Here is a 22,159-nt window from a genome sequence, read left to right on the forward strand (position 1 = left end):
TAGAAGTAGTAATTATTTTTATTCTAAAAGCCCCACAGCACATAGTAGTAATAAACTTTGTATTCTCAAAATATTGCTGTTTCCCGGATAAAAAAAACAGTAATATAAAATATTACTATTTTTTGAACGTTTAAAAAACGTCTTTTTTACGTCCCGTCTTACTGGGTAACAATCTTTAGTGTGAAAAATAGTTTGTTCTCTTTAAGCAAAATAAAGAAGTTTTTTAAATTTTCATTTACGACTATTTCCAAAAACTTTCATAAAAAAATTTCAGATAAAGTTCTAATTTTATGGTGTCTTGACAAAATCGATAAATTCAATAGCAGTTCAATCAATTAACCTTTACGTTGCGAAGTACGTCTTTTGGGGTTTTTAAATATACCTATAAATTGTGATATTTTATTAGATATAAATAATTGAAATATTGGATATATCCAATAAAAGTACAATCAATTATTTGCAGCTGTGTTGCAACAATGCTGTTCTTTTTATGCACCTGTAGAAGTTTCGTTTAGTTATTTGCTGCAACTGGTACGTATTTACAAATTTTTGTATATTTTGTCATTTAACTATGCAAAAATGGTAAAAGAAATTGACAAATAAAAATATAATTAATAAAAAAGTATAAGATAAAAACGCAAAAATTCTTTAATAAAATTGTATTTTTATTCATTTAAAGACATTTACATTCGTAAAAATTCACGCCAATAATTCTCTAACTTTGGAATTGAACGTCTCCACTAAACAACTTAAATGAGCTTAATAAATTTAAAATTTATTTTTTAAGATATTTGAATGAAAGACAAAGCACTTTTGTACGATAGTTTATCAGTGCTAAAACATTTACTGCAAACTATAGAGCGCGACTTTTCTATTAGCCCCAATAGCTACCATTGGTAATAAATTATGCCAGGATAAACCATTACCAATCTTTGTTAAAGTGGATACTGGTATCTAGAAAAAACCCAACAAAAATAAAAAACCAAATAAAAAATTAAATAACTTAAAATATTCTTTAAAATTAATTTTAATAAGATATATTTATTAAAGCATGTAGATATAAAATGAAATATCTGCTAAGTTCTGATTAGTGACGAAAACCACAATTTTGGGCAAAAGATTTTTTGAAACACATTAAGAATGAAAGAATTCATTCAAGTAAAAAAGGCTGAATCTTAAATCAATTAGACTCAATCTTAAATGAACTTTAGTACTAATGATAACCATAACAAAAAATCTACTAACACTACTATATATATAGATATATACCTTGTCTTTGTGTGAAAAATAAACTTTAAATTCATTCTCAGGTCTTCCTCTTGTTGAATATATTCTAGCATCAATGTTACTAAATCTATAAAAAAACTTTTTTACAAAAACACTGTTAAAAAAAAAAAAAAACTTAAAATAGGATTATATTATTTAATAAATACCTAAATTCATGTGCCGAATCAGAATGTGCAACCCCTGATGACTCAGGTATGCTAAAAGAATTATATATATATATAAAACTACGTATTTTTGAGTGTTAAAATAAATTATGAAAGGGACTGAAACAATTTTGACAGCAAATATTTTTTAGATACAAAATTAAGTTACCGAATTTACTGAGAGAGACAATTAAAGAAAAAAAAGCAGTTGATAAACGATAAAAAGATTTGAAAACTATTTAAACAAGAAAACAAAATGATAAAAGTGAATTCTTTTTGCGAAAAAAAAAAATGAGTAAAGGTTTTTAAAGGACAACCAGTGCAATGTGCTGTACTTATGTAACTTAAAAGAACGACTATTCGGGCAAGAATTTGCTGAATTAAGGTATGATAGTTTGTTTGTGCAACTAAAATTTTTTAACATCATTTAAGACTATTTTTTAAGACATCATTTAAGACTTTAAAATCTGATAATTGTGTCAATCAGAAATATGACAAGAGAGATTTCTAAAAAAATTGATGCGAAAAAAAAAACAAATAAAAGTTTTTTGAATATGAAAGAACATTTACAGTAAAAAGCAACTTTGCTGAATGAGAAGTCACTCAAATTTGGATTTTGTTATAGGCAAATCAAACTGCTTTAAAATGAACCCACTATTTGGTAATATTTCATGAATACTTTGTGGCCAAAATACATAGCAAACATACTTTGTTATTTTTTATACCAAACATATTTTGTACCAATAATTTTAGCAGTATCAGTACATTAAACTTTTCCATAGTTCTGGCTTCAAAAGTCTGGTTTTCTACTTTATAACCTGCAATATCAACTTGAATAACCTTATTAAAAAATTAAAAAATAAGATTTAGGGCTTTCTTATTATCATTATTATTTATTCACTAAATCTATGTCATTTATCTCTTTAGGGTTAGAGGTAAATACATTACAAAATTGAAATGATTTTGCATCAGTCAGTTAATTATTTTTCTATCGAAGACTGTTTATACCAAATTTAAATGTAACGTAATAATAACTGTACCAATTTAGATTCATTGAAAAATGAACTAATGTACTAATTTAAAATTAAAGATCTGCTACTATTTATGCAGAAAAACAACTGCAGAGTTTTTTTTTTATACTGCAGGTCAAAAAACAAGTTTGTCTGGAACACAAGCTGTAGAAGATTATAAGTGAGATATAACTTTAGAAACTGAATCCTAAGTGATTTAAGTACCTAACATCCCAGGATTAATTTGGTAAACGGTTGTTTTAATTTTGGGAGAAGTCATAAGCTCGAATCTGCGCGAGACAGAATCTTAGACATGTCTTTGTTAATTACACTAAAAATAAATAAACTGCTATTGTACAGTTTAATTAATTTTAATACTTTTTTAAATTTAGCAATGATAAAGCTAATACTCCATATAAGGTCAGATTATAGTGTATTAAGAAGTATTAACTTAAGTTAATGGCTGTTTGTTAATGAAAGGAAAGAGGTTTTTCATTAAAAAAACAAATAGTGTCATAAGTGAGAATTATGGCAAAGTTATTAAAAAGGAACCTTATATTTTTCATCAATTGTTATTATTATTTGTGCTAATTTTTATGCAACAGGTTATTTATCAAAAGTATATTTTTATTGAACTGTCTTTTTTTAAAAACTTTTGTACCTTCCTTTTGAAACATCCCAAATATACCAGTACTTTCCAGCAACACAGCCAATTTTTTGAGGGTCAAGTAATGACCAGTCAACGGAAGTAAGAACAGAAGAAGCATTTAGACAACTTAATGTAAACAACGGCAAGTAACTGAAAACATCATATAAACGTATGGTACCATTTTGTTCTCCTACTAGTAACTACAGCAAAAATAACATTAAAATAAAAAATATATAAAAACAGTAACATAAAATAGCAACAAAATAAAATTTAATAAAAACATTTTATTTTATATATATATATATATATATATATATATATATATATATATATATATATATATATATATATATATATATATATATAGGCCTCAGCAGTAATGGCAGGCAACTGCCGACGCCCGCCTTTACACCTGAGTAAGTCAGTCTACATGGGGGAATTAAAGCTTGTGCAAATATACAATTTTTTTTTTTTAAACAGCAAATATTTATGCTTTTAAGGTTGAGTCATATTTTACTTACATGAACAAAAGTAAAAAAACAACAATTTAAAATATCACTTTAATAAGCATTACTTAGATGCACAAAACACAAATAAAATAACAAAAAAATAAAAAATAAAAGTTTACTCATTTTAGGTTTTTGTTAGCGTCTTTAGGGTAAAAAGTTTGTTATTAAAGATTTTTTTTGACAATTATTTTTAAAAATATAATAATTCAATAAGTTCAAATAACTAGTGCAAGAATTTCATTAAAAAAGCATATTAAAAAAACCGTAAAAAATAACAACAAAGAACTAAAGAGATTTAGCAGTTTTTAAAAAGCTATTTAAATTTTATATTTTTAATTAAAACTTTTTTAAAATAAAATATCCTTTTTAACACACAATATTTTATTGTTGTGTCTTTAATTTAGTATCTAAAATATGACTTAATCAAACATAAAAAAAAGATACACGCTTATTTAAAACTCAAATTAAATCTTTTTTTAATAAACAGTAATAAAACTGTGTTTGATTAAATTTGTGATGCATTTTATAACAATTTAAAAAGTATCAAACTTCTTTGTTCAAATTTTAATTACAAAAGTCTTTTCTTAGGGGGTGTTCATATGGCAAATGGATAAAAATCATCCTGTCTAACTGGGATAGAAAAACTACAGAGATCTCACCTCTCCTTTAAAACTCATATAATTTTAACATTGTGTTTATATGTAAAATTATTTACCCCACCAACTACCATTTAGGCAGGGTGAAAATTCTTCATATAAACACAAGCTGAAAACCATCCTGGGTAGGCTGGACAGCTTTGTTACAAAATTTAAATAGAAAAATACAAAAAAATAATGATTTTAAAATTTAAGTTGTTTGAGTATGTATGTTTATGAAACTTTAACACTTGTCTTAAAGTTTTTTAAGGCAAAAAATTTTTTTTCATTACTAAATTATAAACTATTTATATTTATTTCGTAAAACACACAATAATATCAAACTTTTTATATGCATATAGTAAAAGTTAAAAGTTATCAAATAATATTTTGTAACTCGAAATAGTTTTTATTAAACATTTATTTTTAGCTTTCAATTTAAAAATTGATGTGAATTATTATTTGTAAACAAACGTCACATAACCTTAAAAAGGTTCCACTTGAGAAAGATGTTTTTTTCCATATAAACACAAGCTGAAATTCAGCAGGTGGAATGGGCTCAAGTTGGTGGTCAATTTCTTTTCATCCATGGCCACGAGGTTTTGGAATATTGGATTTGATTCCAATGACCATTTTGGAATATTGGATTTGATTCCAATTGCTGTTACATATGAAACTCTCTAACAATGAGATATAGGAGCACCCTAAGTGCTTTTGGGATTCCGGAGCTCCTTTGCTTAGTATTTAACTTGTTGTATCTTTCTTTGTTCGTATTATTGCATTTCAACCCATATAATTAGCATATAAACTACTCAATATACTTGAAATGGGTTACATAAAAGGTAAAAGTGTCACCAACCTTGGAAAAAACTGACTTGTCTCTTCAGACTCAGTGTACTTAGAGCACAAGAATACTTTTATATCAGCCTCTTCTTGATTTGTGTGCAAATCAACTTTCTCGCTGGAAACCTTTATGTATAATGTATATTTATAAGATTAGCTACAAAAACAGAAATAACTCCTACAAGGAATTATTTATTATATTTAGTGATTACTAAAGACAAGAATTATATAAAAGATGTTTAGATCGACAAAGATAAAGAAAAATTAAATTATTAGCTAACCTAACCGCCAACATCACATGTCAATTTATATAAAACTGCAAGTTTACAAAGAGAATATATTCAGTGAGTTTTAATGCAAACCTTTCCATATGTGACCAATCATTTAGTAGAAATAAAATAAATTCGGCCTTGTTGTCTGCATCTTGCATATATTTTTGCAATTGCTTGTACATTCTGCTGAATCTTAAGATGTAGAGATCCTGATTTACTTCTTTGAGATTTTGATTTACTTTTTCAAATTATTTTATTGAACCTAGTATTGGTCAGTCACAAAATATATTGTGGAACTTTTTACAATTAAATTTAAAATAAATTCTGAAACATCTCCAAAAGTTTTGAGCTTTATGCTGGCATGCTGATGCAGAGCCACCATACCATCAAAAATGTGCAGCACTTTGAGGAACCTGTGAAATAAAGTTCTCAGAGTGCTCTTGATCCACCAATGATTTTATTGCAACTAAAAAAAGTTGATTAGTATCAATGCTCTCTACATATCCATTATTGAAATCTTTTCTTGATGGCTTTAGATTTTTTAGTGATTGTTTTTTAGTTGTGATTCCCAAGTCATTTTGCAAAGTTGGGATACATTTTGAAACATACAGTATGACTTGTGAGTACTATCACTTTTTATTCCCCCGCAGCATTTCTGATCTACTTAAATAAAAAAAAGGTAATCTGTTTCTTAAAAACTTAGAGATTTCTATATTCTAGTGAAGGCTGGGATGCATACCCTAAATCCTACTCCTTCTCCACCCCATCCCTACCAATACTTCACAGATTGTTTTAAAAGTTTTATAGAGAGATAAATTAAACTGCACATTAAATAAATGACTTACCTAGCATTCTTTATTTTCAAAAGCGTGTTTTTAGTAAAATTACGTAGTTTGTCAATATCAATAACATCTTTTTCTTGATGAAGTATGCAAGGAATTTTAATTACTTTTTTAACAACTAAACTAAAACTTTTATTATCACTCAACATTATATTTTCGACATTTTTTAACTTGACTTAATAAATAAAAATACTACCACCAAACTTCAATAACACTTTTTTTTTAATTTTCTTTTTTGTTTGTTTGCTGGTTTAACAACTTTTCAATTTATATAAGTTAAAACCATAATTCAAGTATTCAACCCAAAATGTATGCAGACAATACTAAACTACTTGTAATAATATATAGAGACAATACTAACCTACTTGTAACAATAAATTTAGATGTCTGACAATACTTAATGACTGCAACACTGATATAATAATAATAATAACTTTTATTGCTGAAATTTAACAAAATAACTATCAAAATAATTTAAATGTTTATAATGTTAAACGAGAGAGTGTAATAAGCACACTCTATATCAGCCGGTGACTTTATATTCGCTTTCAATATATTCGTCCAATCATTTTTTGAATGTTTTCACTGATGTAGATAACACGATAGACAGAGGAAGACAATACCATACAGTGCCCCTATAACATTTTTAGGTTACTTTACGTATTATAACGAGATTTGTTATGTTACGTGCAAAATAAACGAGATTCGTTAAGTTACGTGCAAAATGTCCGTTATTTTTACATAACCAAGACATAACATATTAAATAACAAAACGTAACATTTTGACCTAATGAGACGTAACATTGTAACTTATGGCATCTTTCTAATTAAATGTTGTTTTTTTTGTATATTTTTTAAAATTGAAATTATATATATATATATATATATATATATATATATATATATATATATATATAAATATACATATATATAAATAGTGAGAGAAATACAGATAAAAGGCCTTAAGTAGTGAAAAAGAGAAGTCTATTAGGAATTATAGATTGGACAGATGTTGCACTGGATGTTAGATTGTGCTAACTATACATATAATTGGCTTAAGCCACCTAATGTATTTGATAATGACTTTTTCTCATAATAAAAGTTGATATCTTATATACATTTTTGTTTGTGGGTTTATAAAAACTCGTAAAGTATTACGCTTGTATTATTGATCCAAAAAAACATAATGTAAAGTAACAAAATCTAGATGAGACATAGTTAAAATACGTCTCAAATATAGATTTTTTTAAACATTAAGTTACATTTCAGTTTACACTTTTTTAAAATTGCACTTTTGTAAGTTTAAATAAAATAATTGATATGTAACTTTGCGAATTTAATTTTTTTTTCTTCTTTTTTTTTGTGACAAATTAGAAAAATAAACGATGATAATTAGCAGTTTTTAAAAAAAAAATTTTGTTACAAATGTCTTGACAAACACATTGTTAAATCCCATAACTCATGAATTATGATATTTAATAAAATTGTTTTATTGACAATATTATTTATGTATTTGATTTTTGAAAACGCAATAACATGTTTGTCAAAACTATTTATATAATATATATATTTATATATAAGTATTTTTTAAAAACTAATTACTTTTAAAAAAACACTTTTTAAAGGTAAATAAAACTTTTAAAGCTTTAAAAGTAACGTAACAAAAAACTTAAAAAAAAGTTAAAAATAATTTTCGATACTTAAGCAATCTGTGGTACTTATTACATTTCAAAGTATAAAAGTGAGTTTCTACTCATCCATTTTTTCAGTGGAACGGGAAAGGGAAGGGAAAAAAAATCACGTGTATGCGTATTTTAATTAATTTGTTAAATATTTAATTTGTACAAAGTAAAATTACGCATGCTCACGTGATTATTTTTGAGATAATTTTTTTTTCGTGACAAAGTAACCAATTGAGACAAAGCTATTTTACAATAAAAATAAAATAAAAGATAGTATTTAGCAATATGGCAATGATAAACAAACATATACTGCATTATCAAGTTTATTTACTTAATATTTAATTAAATATTAAAGAATGTAACTTTGTTACCAATTGTAACTGATTTAGACATAACGCAACTTTAAAATGTTATAGGGGGCGGTTATTCTATTAAGAATGAAATTCTCTCTTAATGAACAACATACTTTTATTAATTCCATTTTGAATTGAATGGGATTTCTTCTGTATGCAGATTGCTCCATTAACTCATCAGGTTTTATTATTATTTTTGATGTAGTTATACACCACTTAACTTGTATGAAACCCTGGACAATTTTGAAGCACTCGATTAAATCTCCTCTTAAGCTTGGTTTCCAATAGTTGTAGAAATGTTGTGCAACAGTAGTACATTTTTGTTGTACAACAATTGTTGCCGAAATTGATTTGATTCTATTTCCGCAACCTTTGTTTTACAACATAAATTTTGTTGTACAACCAACGTTAAGTTGTGCAACTTATGCAAAAAAATGTTTCCATTAAAAAGACATTAATGTTGTACAACTGTTGTATGACATTTCTACAACTATTGGAAACCAAGCTTTAGCTGACAAGTTGACAACTTGACAAGTTGACAAGCTGACTACTATACTTGTATTTCTAGCGCTGTAATATTAAACCTTTTTAATTCTGATTCATAACTTAGATGTGAGAGGCTTTTTGTTCCAGTTGCTCTTATTTGAACTTTTTCAAGAGCTGCTATATTGTATTTCTTTGATGGATTCCAGATTGGTGCTGCATATTCTAGAAGCCGTTGAACAAAGGCTTTATACGACATTTTAGCAATTGCAGTGGTGTAGAATTCAAAAGTGTGTTTAATTAAACCTAGCATTCTGTGAGCTCTGTTGGCGCGGTAATTGATTTGTTTGATGTATTTTCCATCAGTAGATGTCATAATGCCTAGATCTTTTTCTGAATCTGAATCTTCAATTGGAATTCTTATGTCATGATCATAATCTTACACCACTGACCTTGTATTACACTACTTTTGATTGGACTCCAGTCAGACTGGTTTTCACCAATTACAATTCGTTGTTGTCTGTTACTTAAGAAAGATTTTATCCATGCAGCAAATTAAAACCATACAATTTAGTTTTATGGATAATGTATTCATGAGATACAGTGTCGAATGCTTTCGCAAAATCAGTAAATAGGACGTTGACTAGATGTTTGATATTTAAAACTGTACTAACAAAATCTTGACACTCTAGCAAATTTGTGAAACAGCTCTTCTTTGGCACAAAACCATGTTGTTGGTTTTGTGCCAAAAAAGAGCTGTTTCACAAAAAAAAGAGCTGTTTTGTGCATACTTATGACTGATGTGAGCAAAATTGGCCTGTAATTACTTGCAGTAAGTCAACTACCGCTTTTGTGTAGTGGCGTAACGTTTGTCTGACTCTATTGTCTTGGTAATGAACTTGTATTAAAACTTTCCATGAAAATTATTTTTAATGGAATACAAAACGACGCTGCACTTTTTTTAGAACATATGGACTTACACCATCAATTCCAATTGATTTGTGAATATTTAACTTTTCTAGTTTCTGTAATATTGTGGTTTCACAAAAAAGAAGATTTGCGTTATTGTTTGCTCGACTTAAGGAAAGGTTCTCAAATTCAGGAAGCTCATTATTTATATTATTTGTGAAGACTGATTGAAAGTGTTAGTTAAATATATTAGCTATGGCGGTTTTGTTGGTGATTAAATTGCAGTGTTTGTCTTGTATTGAATTGACAATCAAGTTTAATTTTAGTTTTAATTTAACATACGAAAAGAAGTTTTTAGGTTCGTTTTTTATCTTATTAATTAATGACAATTCGAATCGCAATTTCTTATTCTTCATATTCCATCTTGCAAAAAAACTACCAGTGAACAAAATCTTGATGTTTTAATATGTAAAAATCTTAAATCCTCTACACAAACATGTAAAGCTGCCTCATAAGCCAAACAAAGCCAGGATATGTACGGAAGAAATTATGTACTTGCTATGTAAGCCCACACCTAGAATTTACTGTGCAAGCATGGAACTCTTACTTCCAAAAAAAAAATATTCTTGAATCAACTTAACACAATCAAAAGATTAGTTTGGAAACTTAGATGCAAATTTTTTAACGCCACTCAATTAGACCTTAGACATGAATGTGGCGATATGATTCAGCAATACAAAATGGTGCATAGCATTGATAACATACAATGGTTCAATCCATTAATAAGTATTTCAGCGTGTAAATCAAACTTACTCACAACTTAGATGGGAAATATCAAGAAACTGTCACCCTTAATATTATTTTTTCACAAATAGTATTGCTTCAAAATGGAACATGAATTGAGAGCAAAGGCAAAAGATGTGAAACCATTTAGGATATCGCTAGATATTTTTGACAATTAGTAGACTAAACTGACACAGCATCATCTACTGTTAATGCGCTCTGCACTATTTAATCTATTGTTTAAATGTGTTGCAGCTCATGATACTACTACTACTATGTCTATACTTATTTATTCATTATTACTTGCTTACCTTACCATTATCATTTATGTTCCACTTAACACTTTTTCCAGCACTTGTCAATGGTAAACACATAATCTCTTCACATGTATCTGAATCCCAGATTCTACATTTTTTATCATCTGTTAAACAAAAACTTTTTTACAATTTATCAAATATGTAGAATATAAGAAAATATATAAAAATATATTTATTATGCATCTATATTTGATGAAGCTTTATTTGTAAATGACATTTATATACAAATTATTTTGTCAAATAAAAATTACCAACAAACCTCCAACACTTGCAACTTCTCTTCCTTTTGATGGTTCAAATGAGCAATCATTAATGAAACTTCTATGGCTCCCTAAAAGCTTAATTATGTAAAAAGGATCATGAAAACCAATTCTTGAAATAAGTAAAAAAAAAATTCACATATATATATACACATATATACATATATACATATATATATATACATATATATATATATACATATATATATATATATACATATATATATATATATATATATACATATATATATGTATATACATATATACATATATATATACATATATATATATACATATATATATATATACATATATATATATATATATACATATATATATATATATATACATATATATATATATATATATATATATATATATATATATATATATATATATATATATATATATATATATATATATATCTATATATATATATATATATATACATATATATATATATATATATCTATATATATATATATAGAACCCTTAGATGTTGTCCGAAAGTTTTTTCCATATTTTGTTGACAAAAAGTAAAAATTAAAATGCAAGAGAGGAATTTTTTTTTTTTATTAATGATAGACTACCTGCCCCAACCAAACCCTCATTCGATGTAGCAGCACTCCCTTGCGGGTCAGGCTATTTGTCAGTCGATGTAGCAGCACTCCCTTGCGAGTCAGGCTATTTGTCAGTCGATGTAGCAGCACTCCCTTGCGAGTCAGGCTATAAGATAGTCGATGTAGCAACACTCCGCGCATGATTTACAGTAAAAAAAATAAAAATAAAAACATTTTATTAAAAAAAAAAAAAAAAAACATTGTTTATATTGTTAAAAACATTCAGAATGTTTTAAAAACATTCAGAATGTTTTAAAAACATTCAGAATGTTTTAAAAACATTCAGAATGTTTTAAAAACATTCAGAATGTTTTAAAAACATTCAGAATGTTTTAAAAACATTCAGAATGTTTTAAAAACATTCAGAATGTTTTAAAAACATTCAGAATGTTTTAAAAACATTCAGAATGTTTTAAAAACATGCAGAATGTTTTAAAAACATTCAGAATATTTAAAAAACATTCAGAATGTTTTTAAAACATCCAGAATATTTTTAAAAACATTCTGGTTAATTATATTTGCGTTTTTGTGGTTTTTTTATATAACGATTAATTTTTAATTAAATTAATGATTTTGACTTTCGTCCAACACAAAAATGTTGGACGAAAGTCAAAAGTAATTAAAAGTGACGTATGTGTTGGCGTAAGAATCACTTTTTTCCTTCCGCTCTTCCCAAAGACAACAAACTATAGATCTATATATATATATATATATATATATATATATATATATATATATATATATATATATATATATATATATATATATATATATATATATATATATATTGGACTAAAGTTTTACCCAATTTTGTTGGCAAAAGGTTTTTCTAAAAAAGACCAGCAAATGTTATTTCTTTTCATAAAAAGATTGCCTGCCCTGGCCAAAACTCAGAATCTATGTAGCAGCACTCCTGGCATATTCTACCTGTTTAGTCAATATATATATATACGCTCCTCGCATATTTCGGTTGATGTATTTCTTGTTTCTCAACATGTTTCTCTGCACAGCGGCCTTGTTCGTCAAGGTTCGTGTTTCGGAGTTATAGAGTTGAGAGAGGGTTATAAACACAAGTAGCCTCCTCATCTGTAGTGGCCTTCTTGGCCTTGGGGAGGTGAATTAAAAAAAAAAAATCCTTGTGATTGGTTGAAGCATTTTTAACAGTTCTTCTGCACATCCCATTAAACCAAGATTAATTTACAACATTTGTAATAATTTTATGAATTATCACTCTGTTTTCTTCACAAACTGTTAATAACAACAACAAGTGTATTAGGTATGATGTCCATCTGACATCTTGGGAAATTTTCAGTCGTAATCCCCCATTTGCTTTGCATGTTGCAGCAGATCCTTGATATTTGGATTTGCCAAATCTTGGTAATCTTTTCTACCAATAATAATTCTATTACAAGGGTTATATCCTTAACAAATGAAACGGATCATTTGATAAACTCTGAATGGTCAACTATTTTGAAAAGTTAGTAATAAATTATTTTTGTTATCTGCTCATTGAGTGCTTTTTGTTCAGATCTAGTGGTTTTAATAAGGTATGAATCCAATTTAATTGACGCCATCTTGCCACTGCTTGTTATTGTCAATATCTTCTTATATAAACCCAAAAAATGTGCTTTATCTACAGTAGATTGACTAGATTCACATTTTTCAACAGAAGATTTACTAGTTTGTGCTAGTTGTCTGATTGATGTTTCCTACAGTGTCTTGATGAAAACTAATGTTCTTATCATCTTTAACATCTTTCATAATATTATCAACAGTTTTGTGGTTTCTTATTTCTTGCTACTAAACATTGCATTTGCACACCACAGTCTTTGCTTTATTACCTTTTCTCTCAAACTTTGCTAGTATTTCTTCTCCTACCTGCATCTCTTATTCGAATAGCACCAAATATTATTTTTATCTTAAGCTATATTGTATTTATTTTCAACTAAAAAGTAAATAGCAATTATAAAAAAACAACTTATTTTATTAAATTTTTTGAAAAAAATAAACTTGAATATAATAATTATAATTATTCCTATGTGAAAGGAATATATTTAAATCTATTAAATAATTAGCAACAAAAATGTAGCTAGTCGATAGGTTAAAATATGAAACAAAATTTTTATTTAAATAGCTACTTAAAAAAAATTCTTACAATAAATTTAAAAATCAATATAATAAATTATATGAATAATATATATATATATATATATATATATATATATATATATATATATATATATATATATATATATATATATATAACAACTATAATATGACTATATGCTAATACTAATTTATATAATAGAAGTTGTTTTTAGCTAGAGCATTTGATTAGCTTTTGTTTTTAGCTAGAGCATAGTAGATTAAGTCAATAAATAATCGTTAAAAAGAACTAAAATCAAAAAATTCAATTTAAATCATAAATTTTATTTGTCTGATTTAAATTATGATTTAGATCAAAAATTTAAATCAAAACAACCCTGATTGGTAAAATATTTTTTACCACTTTCCCTTAGTTAAATTCATATAATTTCTATAAGGTTTCTCTTTGGATAGGCAATGCATTTATAAAATACATTTTTGGATAAGCATTTTATGCAAATTCAACTTTCTTTTTTACTTATTTGCAATTGTAAATATTAGTCTTCAGGCAAAAAGACTTAAATTTGCAATTGCATCTTTTTTTTACAGAAATAATTTAGATTTGGGCTTATGCTTGATCATTAATATGTTTTAGACCCAAAACTGAAGCCTGCTAAAAATCTATACATTTGTGTGTAATTTGTTGCTTTTTTTGCTTTAGATCTTTAAAAGTCACATAGTTAATTTCAAGAAAATCTAAATAAACATGCTTTAAGTCTTTTTTTACCAGTTGCTTTAAAAACTTTCAAAACAAACTTTGACACTATGACTTTCAAAACAAACTTTGACACTTATTAGTCATTAAATTTTAACAGTGGAAATTTGTAACTATACTAACACATATAGAAACAATAAATAAAAAAATTAATAAAAACAACAATGAAAACATAAAACCCTTTCTGTCAACTATTTAAGATATTACCTTAGCAGATACTTCCATTTTATTATTGACTTGGTAATACTTTAAACTACAATCTAAGCCAATAGTAGCAAACCTAAAAAAAAAAATCCCAATAGTACTTAAAAATTGTATTAGATATTATTTGTATCAGACATAAGTTACTCAGCTGCATAGTTTCACAAGAATATTACAAAAATGCAAAATTGAATACAAGATATGTGATGAATTTGCAAAACTATTTTTTTTTCACCTACTACATTGTTTTTAAAGAGTACGAATTTCAATTTCTTTTTTAATTATTCAGTTCCCATTCTGATGATACAATAGCATTTTATAAGTAAAAATAAATTTTCAAGAAAACTGGGGCCTAAATGGTTGTATTAATTATTTTAATACAACTATTTAGCCCCCCCCCCTCCCCTAAAAAATAAAAATAAAAAAATCTGGAGTTAAAGCTAAAAGATTTTGGTAAAACCAGAATTTATCAAAGCAATAAAAACTAAAACAAGCAAAAATAAGGAATCAAAATCAGGTCATAGTTACTTAACTCCAGACTTCTGAATGCAATTATGTTTTTAAATTTTTCTTTTTAATCATTATGAATAAAAATTAATTTTAGTTAAATAAAACAATTTGCTTTGTTAGCAGATTCTTTCCTTCTGCAACTCATCCTGTTAAAAACCAGCAGCCCCAATATATTTAGTATTTTTTTAAGTTCTATTTTTTTTTTTTTTTACTAGAACTAGTAAAAACACCCAAACATCAAAATTTTTAAATCATTTAATATTTCTTCAAGCATACACAATTCCAACTGGGTGCACCAACATTGAGGTTTTTGGACTCCATGCTATCTTTGTAGCGGATGAACCATGATCGATATCTGTAAGATTTTCATAAGTAAACTCAGATATATCATGCTCAAGTTCAGGGAAGTGTAAAACACAAATAGTAACATAGTTATCCCAAGTGTATGCAAGCAGAACTGGGCCTGATTCTTGTTGGTGAAAAAACTCTACACTGTTTGGAGATTTATTAGTGATAATTTCCGCAAAAAAAGATGATTCCAAAGACATTTAAATTGATTCTAAAAAAAAAGAAGAACAACAAGATAAATGTAATTTGTATACTTTGTAAATAAAATATAACTATTATCATTAATATATATTAAAATATTAAATATATATTGTATATAAAATATAATTTTGAAAATACACAGTAACAAATAAGATTAAAAAACTTGCAATCATGACATTTTTTTCTTATAACTATTTTCAAAACACATTTAAAAACATATAACTAAGAAATTTCAATAACAACAAGTGAAATATTAATGAATATGATCTTATAATTTTAAACATTATACTATGGTACTAAACTATTTTTTAAGTATTTATGATGGTAAAAATCGTTTGCCAGAATATTTCTCAAATCTTTTTAAAATCTCAAGTTCTTTTGTATGCATTAATTCATACTGCTCTTCTGTTTCGTGTGCATAACCGCACAAATGAACAAGACCATGTGTTAAAAGAGGGACAAACACTGAACGTAATTCAAAGTCATGAACATCATATTTCCGACGTATTAACTGTGGACATAAAAATATATCTCCCAAGTTCTTTTCTTCTAAATTCATTTTTGAAATATCTGCATTTGTTAAAGATTGATGGAATGGAAAAGAAAGTATATCTGTTGCTTCATCAATTTTTCGATGTGCATAATTTAGTTCACGCATTTTGTTTTTTGAAAGAAATAATAGACCAACATCAAATGATTGAAGACCCATTATATTTCGAAGTGTTATTAAATCTTTTCGAACCTGCCATGTGTTAATTATAGCAGCTTTCTGTAGATTTTTTATAACAATACTCATTTTCAAACTATAAAAAATATACATTTATACATTACATAACGATGGATACCTCTTATAAAAATATACATTTATATATATAACAATGGATACCTCTCATTAAAATATACACACTATAAATGTATTTTTAGTATATTATATTATTTTATACTTACATTAGAGTAATTTTAAAATTGGTGTTCTCCGTATTACATCTAATTTTTTTAAATTTACTTCCAACAAGGCTGCACGCAACCATTATTTAAGTTAGGAGTTTAAGGCTGCATGCAATATCTAAACTAAAGTTGGGAACAGAAAGAAAAGAAGAGAGCTAAAGAGCAAGAAAACAGCTGACAGAAGACATAAACTACATGAGTCAGGAAACTACTCAGTCAGGAACATAAACTACATGAGTCAGAAAACTACTCAGTTAGGAACATAAACTACATGAGTCAGGAAAACATGAAGACACGAGAGAATTCCAAAGCACCAATGTTTAAGGAAAAAAAAATTTGAGCATGAAGGAACAGTAACAGTAAAAAGACTTTCCTGAATAACAAGCCATGCGAGTATAATTTTTGATGGAACAATTGATGATAGCTCGCTTTGATGGAACAACTATGGTAATATTTGTAGAAAAGAAAACAACCAAAGAAAAACAGATGCAACCTTATGACAATGGATCAGAGGCTTAATCTCGGCTGCTAAAGAATTTAATATTTAAAAAATGAAAGCCTTTCTAATTTTTTAAATAGATCAGGGATCAGAGTAATCTCCAGATTTTTTTTAAAATTGGAAATGCAAATGTCAATTTTCAGCAAGAAGGAAAACATGATTCAGCTTAGCATTTGTTAAATAGTTCAAAGAGTATTGAAATAAATTATGGAGAACGTATTTGTATGACTATGGCAGAAATGCTATGACTGTAGTTTAAGGAATATAAAAAGTATAACATTACTCTTGAGTCCTTAATAAATGGATGGGGGTGAGGGGTGGGAGGGGTTAGTAATTTTAGTCCAGATTTAATAAAGGGGGGGGGGGGTATTCTTTTATGCATTTTAAGAAAATATCAAAATAATAAAATTAAATAGAAGAATTCCATTATGACAAAAGGCATTCAGCCCAAAAGAATAAATGCAATGCCTAAAGTATTTTTTTTTTAAACTATATTTATCTCAGTCAGTTCGTGAAAACCAATTTGATGCCATCTTACAATATAAGTATTTTTTATAAAAAATTTCAACTCATAAATCCAACTCAATATTTGCTAACTTACAAATTGAGATCTACTAGGTCAACGATTTTTAAAGATTTTGTTTTTATCGGTGGCTGAAATAATCATTTTCTAATTTTTAAGGCCAATTTTTAATGAATTTTTTTAAAATTTTAAATATAAAATTTTTTTTGATAAGTAAAAATTATTAAACAAAGGGATCTTAATAAACTTAGGGTTGTGAGCGAAAATTTTCTGAAAATTAATAAAGTTCTCTGCCACCCTCACCCAACCCCTTGTATTGAGGACTCGAGAGTAGCAATAAAAGTAGGATTTAAGCAATAAAAGCAGATTTGGATGTCTAACAATCAATCAAAATCTGCTTGTTTTGGAATGACAGGAAGAAAGTACTCCCTATATTCAAAAGATAAATTAAGAAAATATTCTTTGTAAATAATTCTGCCTTATTACTAAGAGAGGTAATAAGATCAGACTCAGGTATTAGAGATGTTAAATTTGTCTTTGTAAGTGAAAGATTTTTCTAAGGTCTCTAGAACCTAACTACTGTGATAAAATACTAGATTTTGTAATCAAAGGATGAGTTAATATATGTCCCAATATTGACGAAAAAAAATTTTTTAATTTACGCCAATCTAATTCTCCATTTAAAATTTTTATAATTTCATAATAAAATATGAAATTATAAAAATTTTAAAAATAATAATCATCTTTAATAAACCACTTTTACAAAAATCAATTGTTCAATTGTTAGGTACATTTCATGATTATTAAAAATAATAAAGTCTATGAGAATCTTGGCTGCATATTGCATGATTTATAAAGAATTTCATAAACAATAGAAATTTTGGACCAGTCATCCAGTCACTAAGGTACAGAGCTCCTGCTGTTCCTAGTGGTCTACCATCTACCATTGGTTGCTGCCAGTTTTTGAACTTCATAAATGGTGGTAATTGGTATTCCAAAGCACTAATGGGTTTAGGGGTCATCCATAAATTACATCACACATTAAGGGGAGGGGGAGGTAAAAATAGCCATGAAATTGAGGCCCCCTATAAAATTACAATGTAAATGTAATTTTATAGGGGGGCCTCTGAAAGTTTGACAAGTTGTTGACAAAGGGAAGGGGGAAGGTAAAAATAGCCCAAAAATTGTTAACATAATTAATTGACAGACTTTTTGCAAGACTTTTTTTCTTTTTTTTTGCTTAAGGACAATAGTAATACCTGTCTCATCTACATTTCAAATTTGCTCAGAACCAAAATTTTACTGTTTTAATAAACTTTTTAAACTCTCAAAAAAGTGGCTGACAAAATGTCTATTGAAGATGAAGATAGCATGAGACAAATTAGTTGCTTTGGGAATGCGTATTGATAAATCTTTATGATTTATGATTCATGAATCCATGCAACAAACTATGTTGCTGATTCATATTCTGCCGATTTAGCTAAAAAATTCTTTGTGTTTTCACATGCATATTGATAAGCAAGATGTCTTACTTGCAAATACTTTTTCCATCTAAGATGTAATTCACAACTAATTTTATATTTTTTTTATCTATCTGTATTCTTATTGGAGCACCTCTCATTTACATATTCTGGGCATTTTGAATTTTGACAAAAAAAAAAAAAAAAATTTAAGAAAAATATCCTAATCTTAAGGGATACTTAATCAAGGGATTTAATATAAAGTTTAGGGTTATAACGTTTTATAACAAAAAAAAATCCCTTTCACTTTATGTTTCCTTTCACAAAGTAACAAATTAAAGTGGTGGTGATTCTTTCAAAACTGTAACAAATTTTTCACAAAGTAACAAATTAAAGTAGTGGTGATTCTTTCAAAACCGTAAACTTTGATAAAGGAATACTTAAGTCAAAATTTTAACTTACAAAACTTTTTTTCATGCAGCACCAAATACTAAACCATCTGCCCTTTGATTATCTGTCAAATATGATCTATACCACTACTGTCCAAAGTCATTAAGTGCTAGTTCTATTAATTTTGCTAGTTAAAAATGTGATGGTTTTAGTATTTCCATAACTTTTGTGTACAGTCTCCCTTAAGAATCAAGTGTACTCATTCTCCTTAAGTACAAAATAATTTGGCTGAGAAAAATCTGGGCAGCAAACAATGATAAGGTTGATAATTTTTTTCTAGTCTAAAATACAAAAAACATGGAGTAAGAATTATTATAATACAAACGATGAATTATTATACTAAACCACAACACAAAAAAAAGCTATAAAATAAAAAAACTCCTCAATCATATTCTTCAATCAGATATGTCAGTCAACAACTTATTCTCAAGTACTAACATTTTTTATTTCCGAGAGGTTTTAATACCAATCAGACATTAATACCAATTAATACCAATCAGACAGTATAACATTATTTTCACAGGTATGGGTAGACCGAACCTCATCAAGTGAGTTTTCAATTAGACTTTTAATAAGCTAATGCCCAATAAGTCCATTTTAAGAGTGAGCTTTAACAAGTTGAAGCTCATCTAACAGTGGTTCATGCTTTAATGTAACAATGAGTCACATTATGAAAGAGCCTATTTTGCAGTCTTCTGTTAACCAATATTTTGGTTAACAGAAAAACGGCTGCTTTCATCCTTGTTGTGTTTAAGATTGTTTTTTGAAAAAAGGCAAAATAGAGTTAGTAATGAAAAACGAAAAATAGAGTTAGTTATGACAAACTTTAAATTATACAGTTTGATTTTATTAACATAAAGATGGAGTACCCGCTCAAGCTTATTTATCGCCACGGACAAATTGCGTAAAACGAATATTTTATTAAGATCCCGGTAATATATATACATTAGCCACAAGACATTTCCAGGCCCGGGGCTGTAAATATAAAAGGCGATCACTTAAAAGATACTGAGCGAGAGCGAGGCTATGCTGGGTGGTCTGGGGGCAAACAAGCCCCCAAGCAGAGACGTCTTCCCAAGCAGAGGAAATTTTAACAAACTTTGAGCTTCATGTCATTATCTTTGAGAAGTTTTTGTATTAGTTTTAGAGCTGACATTCTGATAGGAATAGATCCTTTACTGACTCAGCGACAACTGGACCCAGCGGGCACAGACATCCGTCCGACGTCTATACAAGTCTGTAGGACGTCCTTTACACGTTCAGCGCACGTTCCGTGCCCCCTGACGAAAAGCGCAATATTGCAGGCCGACAACACCAGAGGGGTGGGGTTAAGGCTTTTTTTTTCTGAAGGACCCTATTTTTTTTTTCAAGAAAATTCTAGATATAGAAGACTTTTTTTAAGAATTGGCGATGGCGCCCTCTACTTTGAAACCCGTGTCGTCGGCCCTGTATTGAACCTGTTTTCGTCATCAAGTGACAAAACTTGCAATACTTTCTTGTTCATTTTGTTTTATGCTCGTAGAAATAAAACTTTAATACGTAATACCTATTCTTGGTTTTCAAATTTGATAAAGTTAAATACAATATATTGCATTTAAATATAAATACTATTATATATGCTAAATACAATATATTGTATGCAGAGTTGTTAACAAGGTCAAAAGTAGCAAGACCAAGGCCACACGTTACAAGACCAAGGCCAAAAGTTACAAGACCAAGAGTTTTTAAGGTCAAGGCCAAGATTAAGAGTTTTAAGGCCTACGCAAACATTTATAAGGCTAAACACTTCAATTTCTGCCTTACGTTAAGGCCAATCATTAACAAAACTGTAAGTAGCAAAAGCTGTGACAATAAAACCACATTTTAAGGCCAAGGCCAAAATTTTCAAGGTGAAAACCAAGGCCAAGGTCAACAGTCTCAAAGCCAAGACCAAGGCCAAGGCCTCAATTTTTGGCCTTAAGGCCATGCCAAGGCCAAGGACTAACAACTCTGATTGAATGTAGCATAAAAAAATGTAAACGAAATATACAATACTCTTAAAGATAACGATATGGTATACTATTTAAGTTTCATTTATGATTTTATGACCACTTTGTTACCGCAGAAAATTTGATCATTGATTATTCGTGCATTTTGGATTATATATTTGATTTTAAGTTGTATTGAATTACAAAAATAGTTACGCAAAATTCGCTAAAAAAGACATTATAATAATAATATTATAATGCCGCAAATTCAAAGTTCAATTGAACTTTGAATTTGATTTAAATCTAGTATCTAAAGAATTTAGTCTTTAATTATTTGTAAAATAAAAAAAAGTTTAATTAATACTTTTCTTTAGGATCTTTAATTGGCTCATCTTATGCTTTGAATGAGAAGTTGGTCTTTTTTTTTCTAACTTTTTTTCTGTTTTTTTGTTTTGTTTTTTGTTTTAATTTCTATTAAGGTGCCCCAAGAAGTCTTTACGATCTTATCACAGAGCACCGCGGATGAGCATTTAATTGGAAGTTTACGCCTCCTTCCTAACCGATGTCGCAAAACTTGCCCAGAGGTGGGGTTTGA

The 22,159-nt window shown here is 27.7% G+C and overlaps 2 protein-coding genes across 2 annotated transcripts; both read right to left on the minus strand.

The window, feature by feature from the left end:
- Positions 1 to 644: 644 nt before the first annotated feature.
- LOC100213669 (nucleoporin Nup37) lies at positions 645 to 15,760 on the minus strand. Its single transcript, XM_065812987.1, has 8 exons — positions 15,445 to 15,760; positions 14,665 to 14,737; positions 10,977 to 11,055; positions 10,712 to 10,821; positions 3,102 to 3,289; positions 1,434 to 1,484; positions 1,270 to 1,354; positions 645 to 954 (listed from the first exon to the last, which is right to left on the minus strand). The coding sequence occupies exons 1-8, from the start codon at positions 15,714 to 15,716 to the stop codon at positions 844 to 846; spliced, it is 969 nt and encodes a 322-aa protein (XP_065669059.1). The 5' UTR covers positions 15,717 to 15,760; the 3' UTR covers positions 645 to 843.
- A 208-nt stretch (positions 15,761 to 15,968) lies between these two features.
- LOC100203011 (endoribonuclease YbeY) lies at positions 15,969 to 19,749 on the minus strand. The gene is made up of 2 exons (XM_065812988.1): positions 19,610 to 19,749; positions 15,969 to 16,520 (listed from the first exon to the last, which is right to left on the minus strand). The coding sequence occupies exon 2, from the start codon at positions 16,511 to 16,513 to the stop codon at positions 16,034 to 16,036; it is 480 nt and encodes a 159-aa protein (XP_065669060.1). The 5' UTR covers positions 16,514 to 16,520; positions 19,610 to 19,749; the 3' UTR covers positions 15,969 to 16,033.
- Between the last annotated feature and the right edge of the window lie 2,410 nt (positions 19,750 to 22,159).

Source organism: Hydra vulgaris, chromosome 12, assembly GCF_038396675.1.
Source record: "Hydra vulgaris chromosome 12, alternate assembly HydraT2T_AEP".
NCBI classification, from domain to species: Eukaryota; Metazoa; Cnidaria; class Hydrozoa; order Anthoathecata; family Hydridae; genus Hydra; species Hydra vulgaris.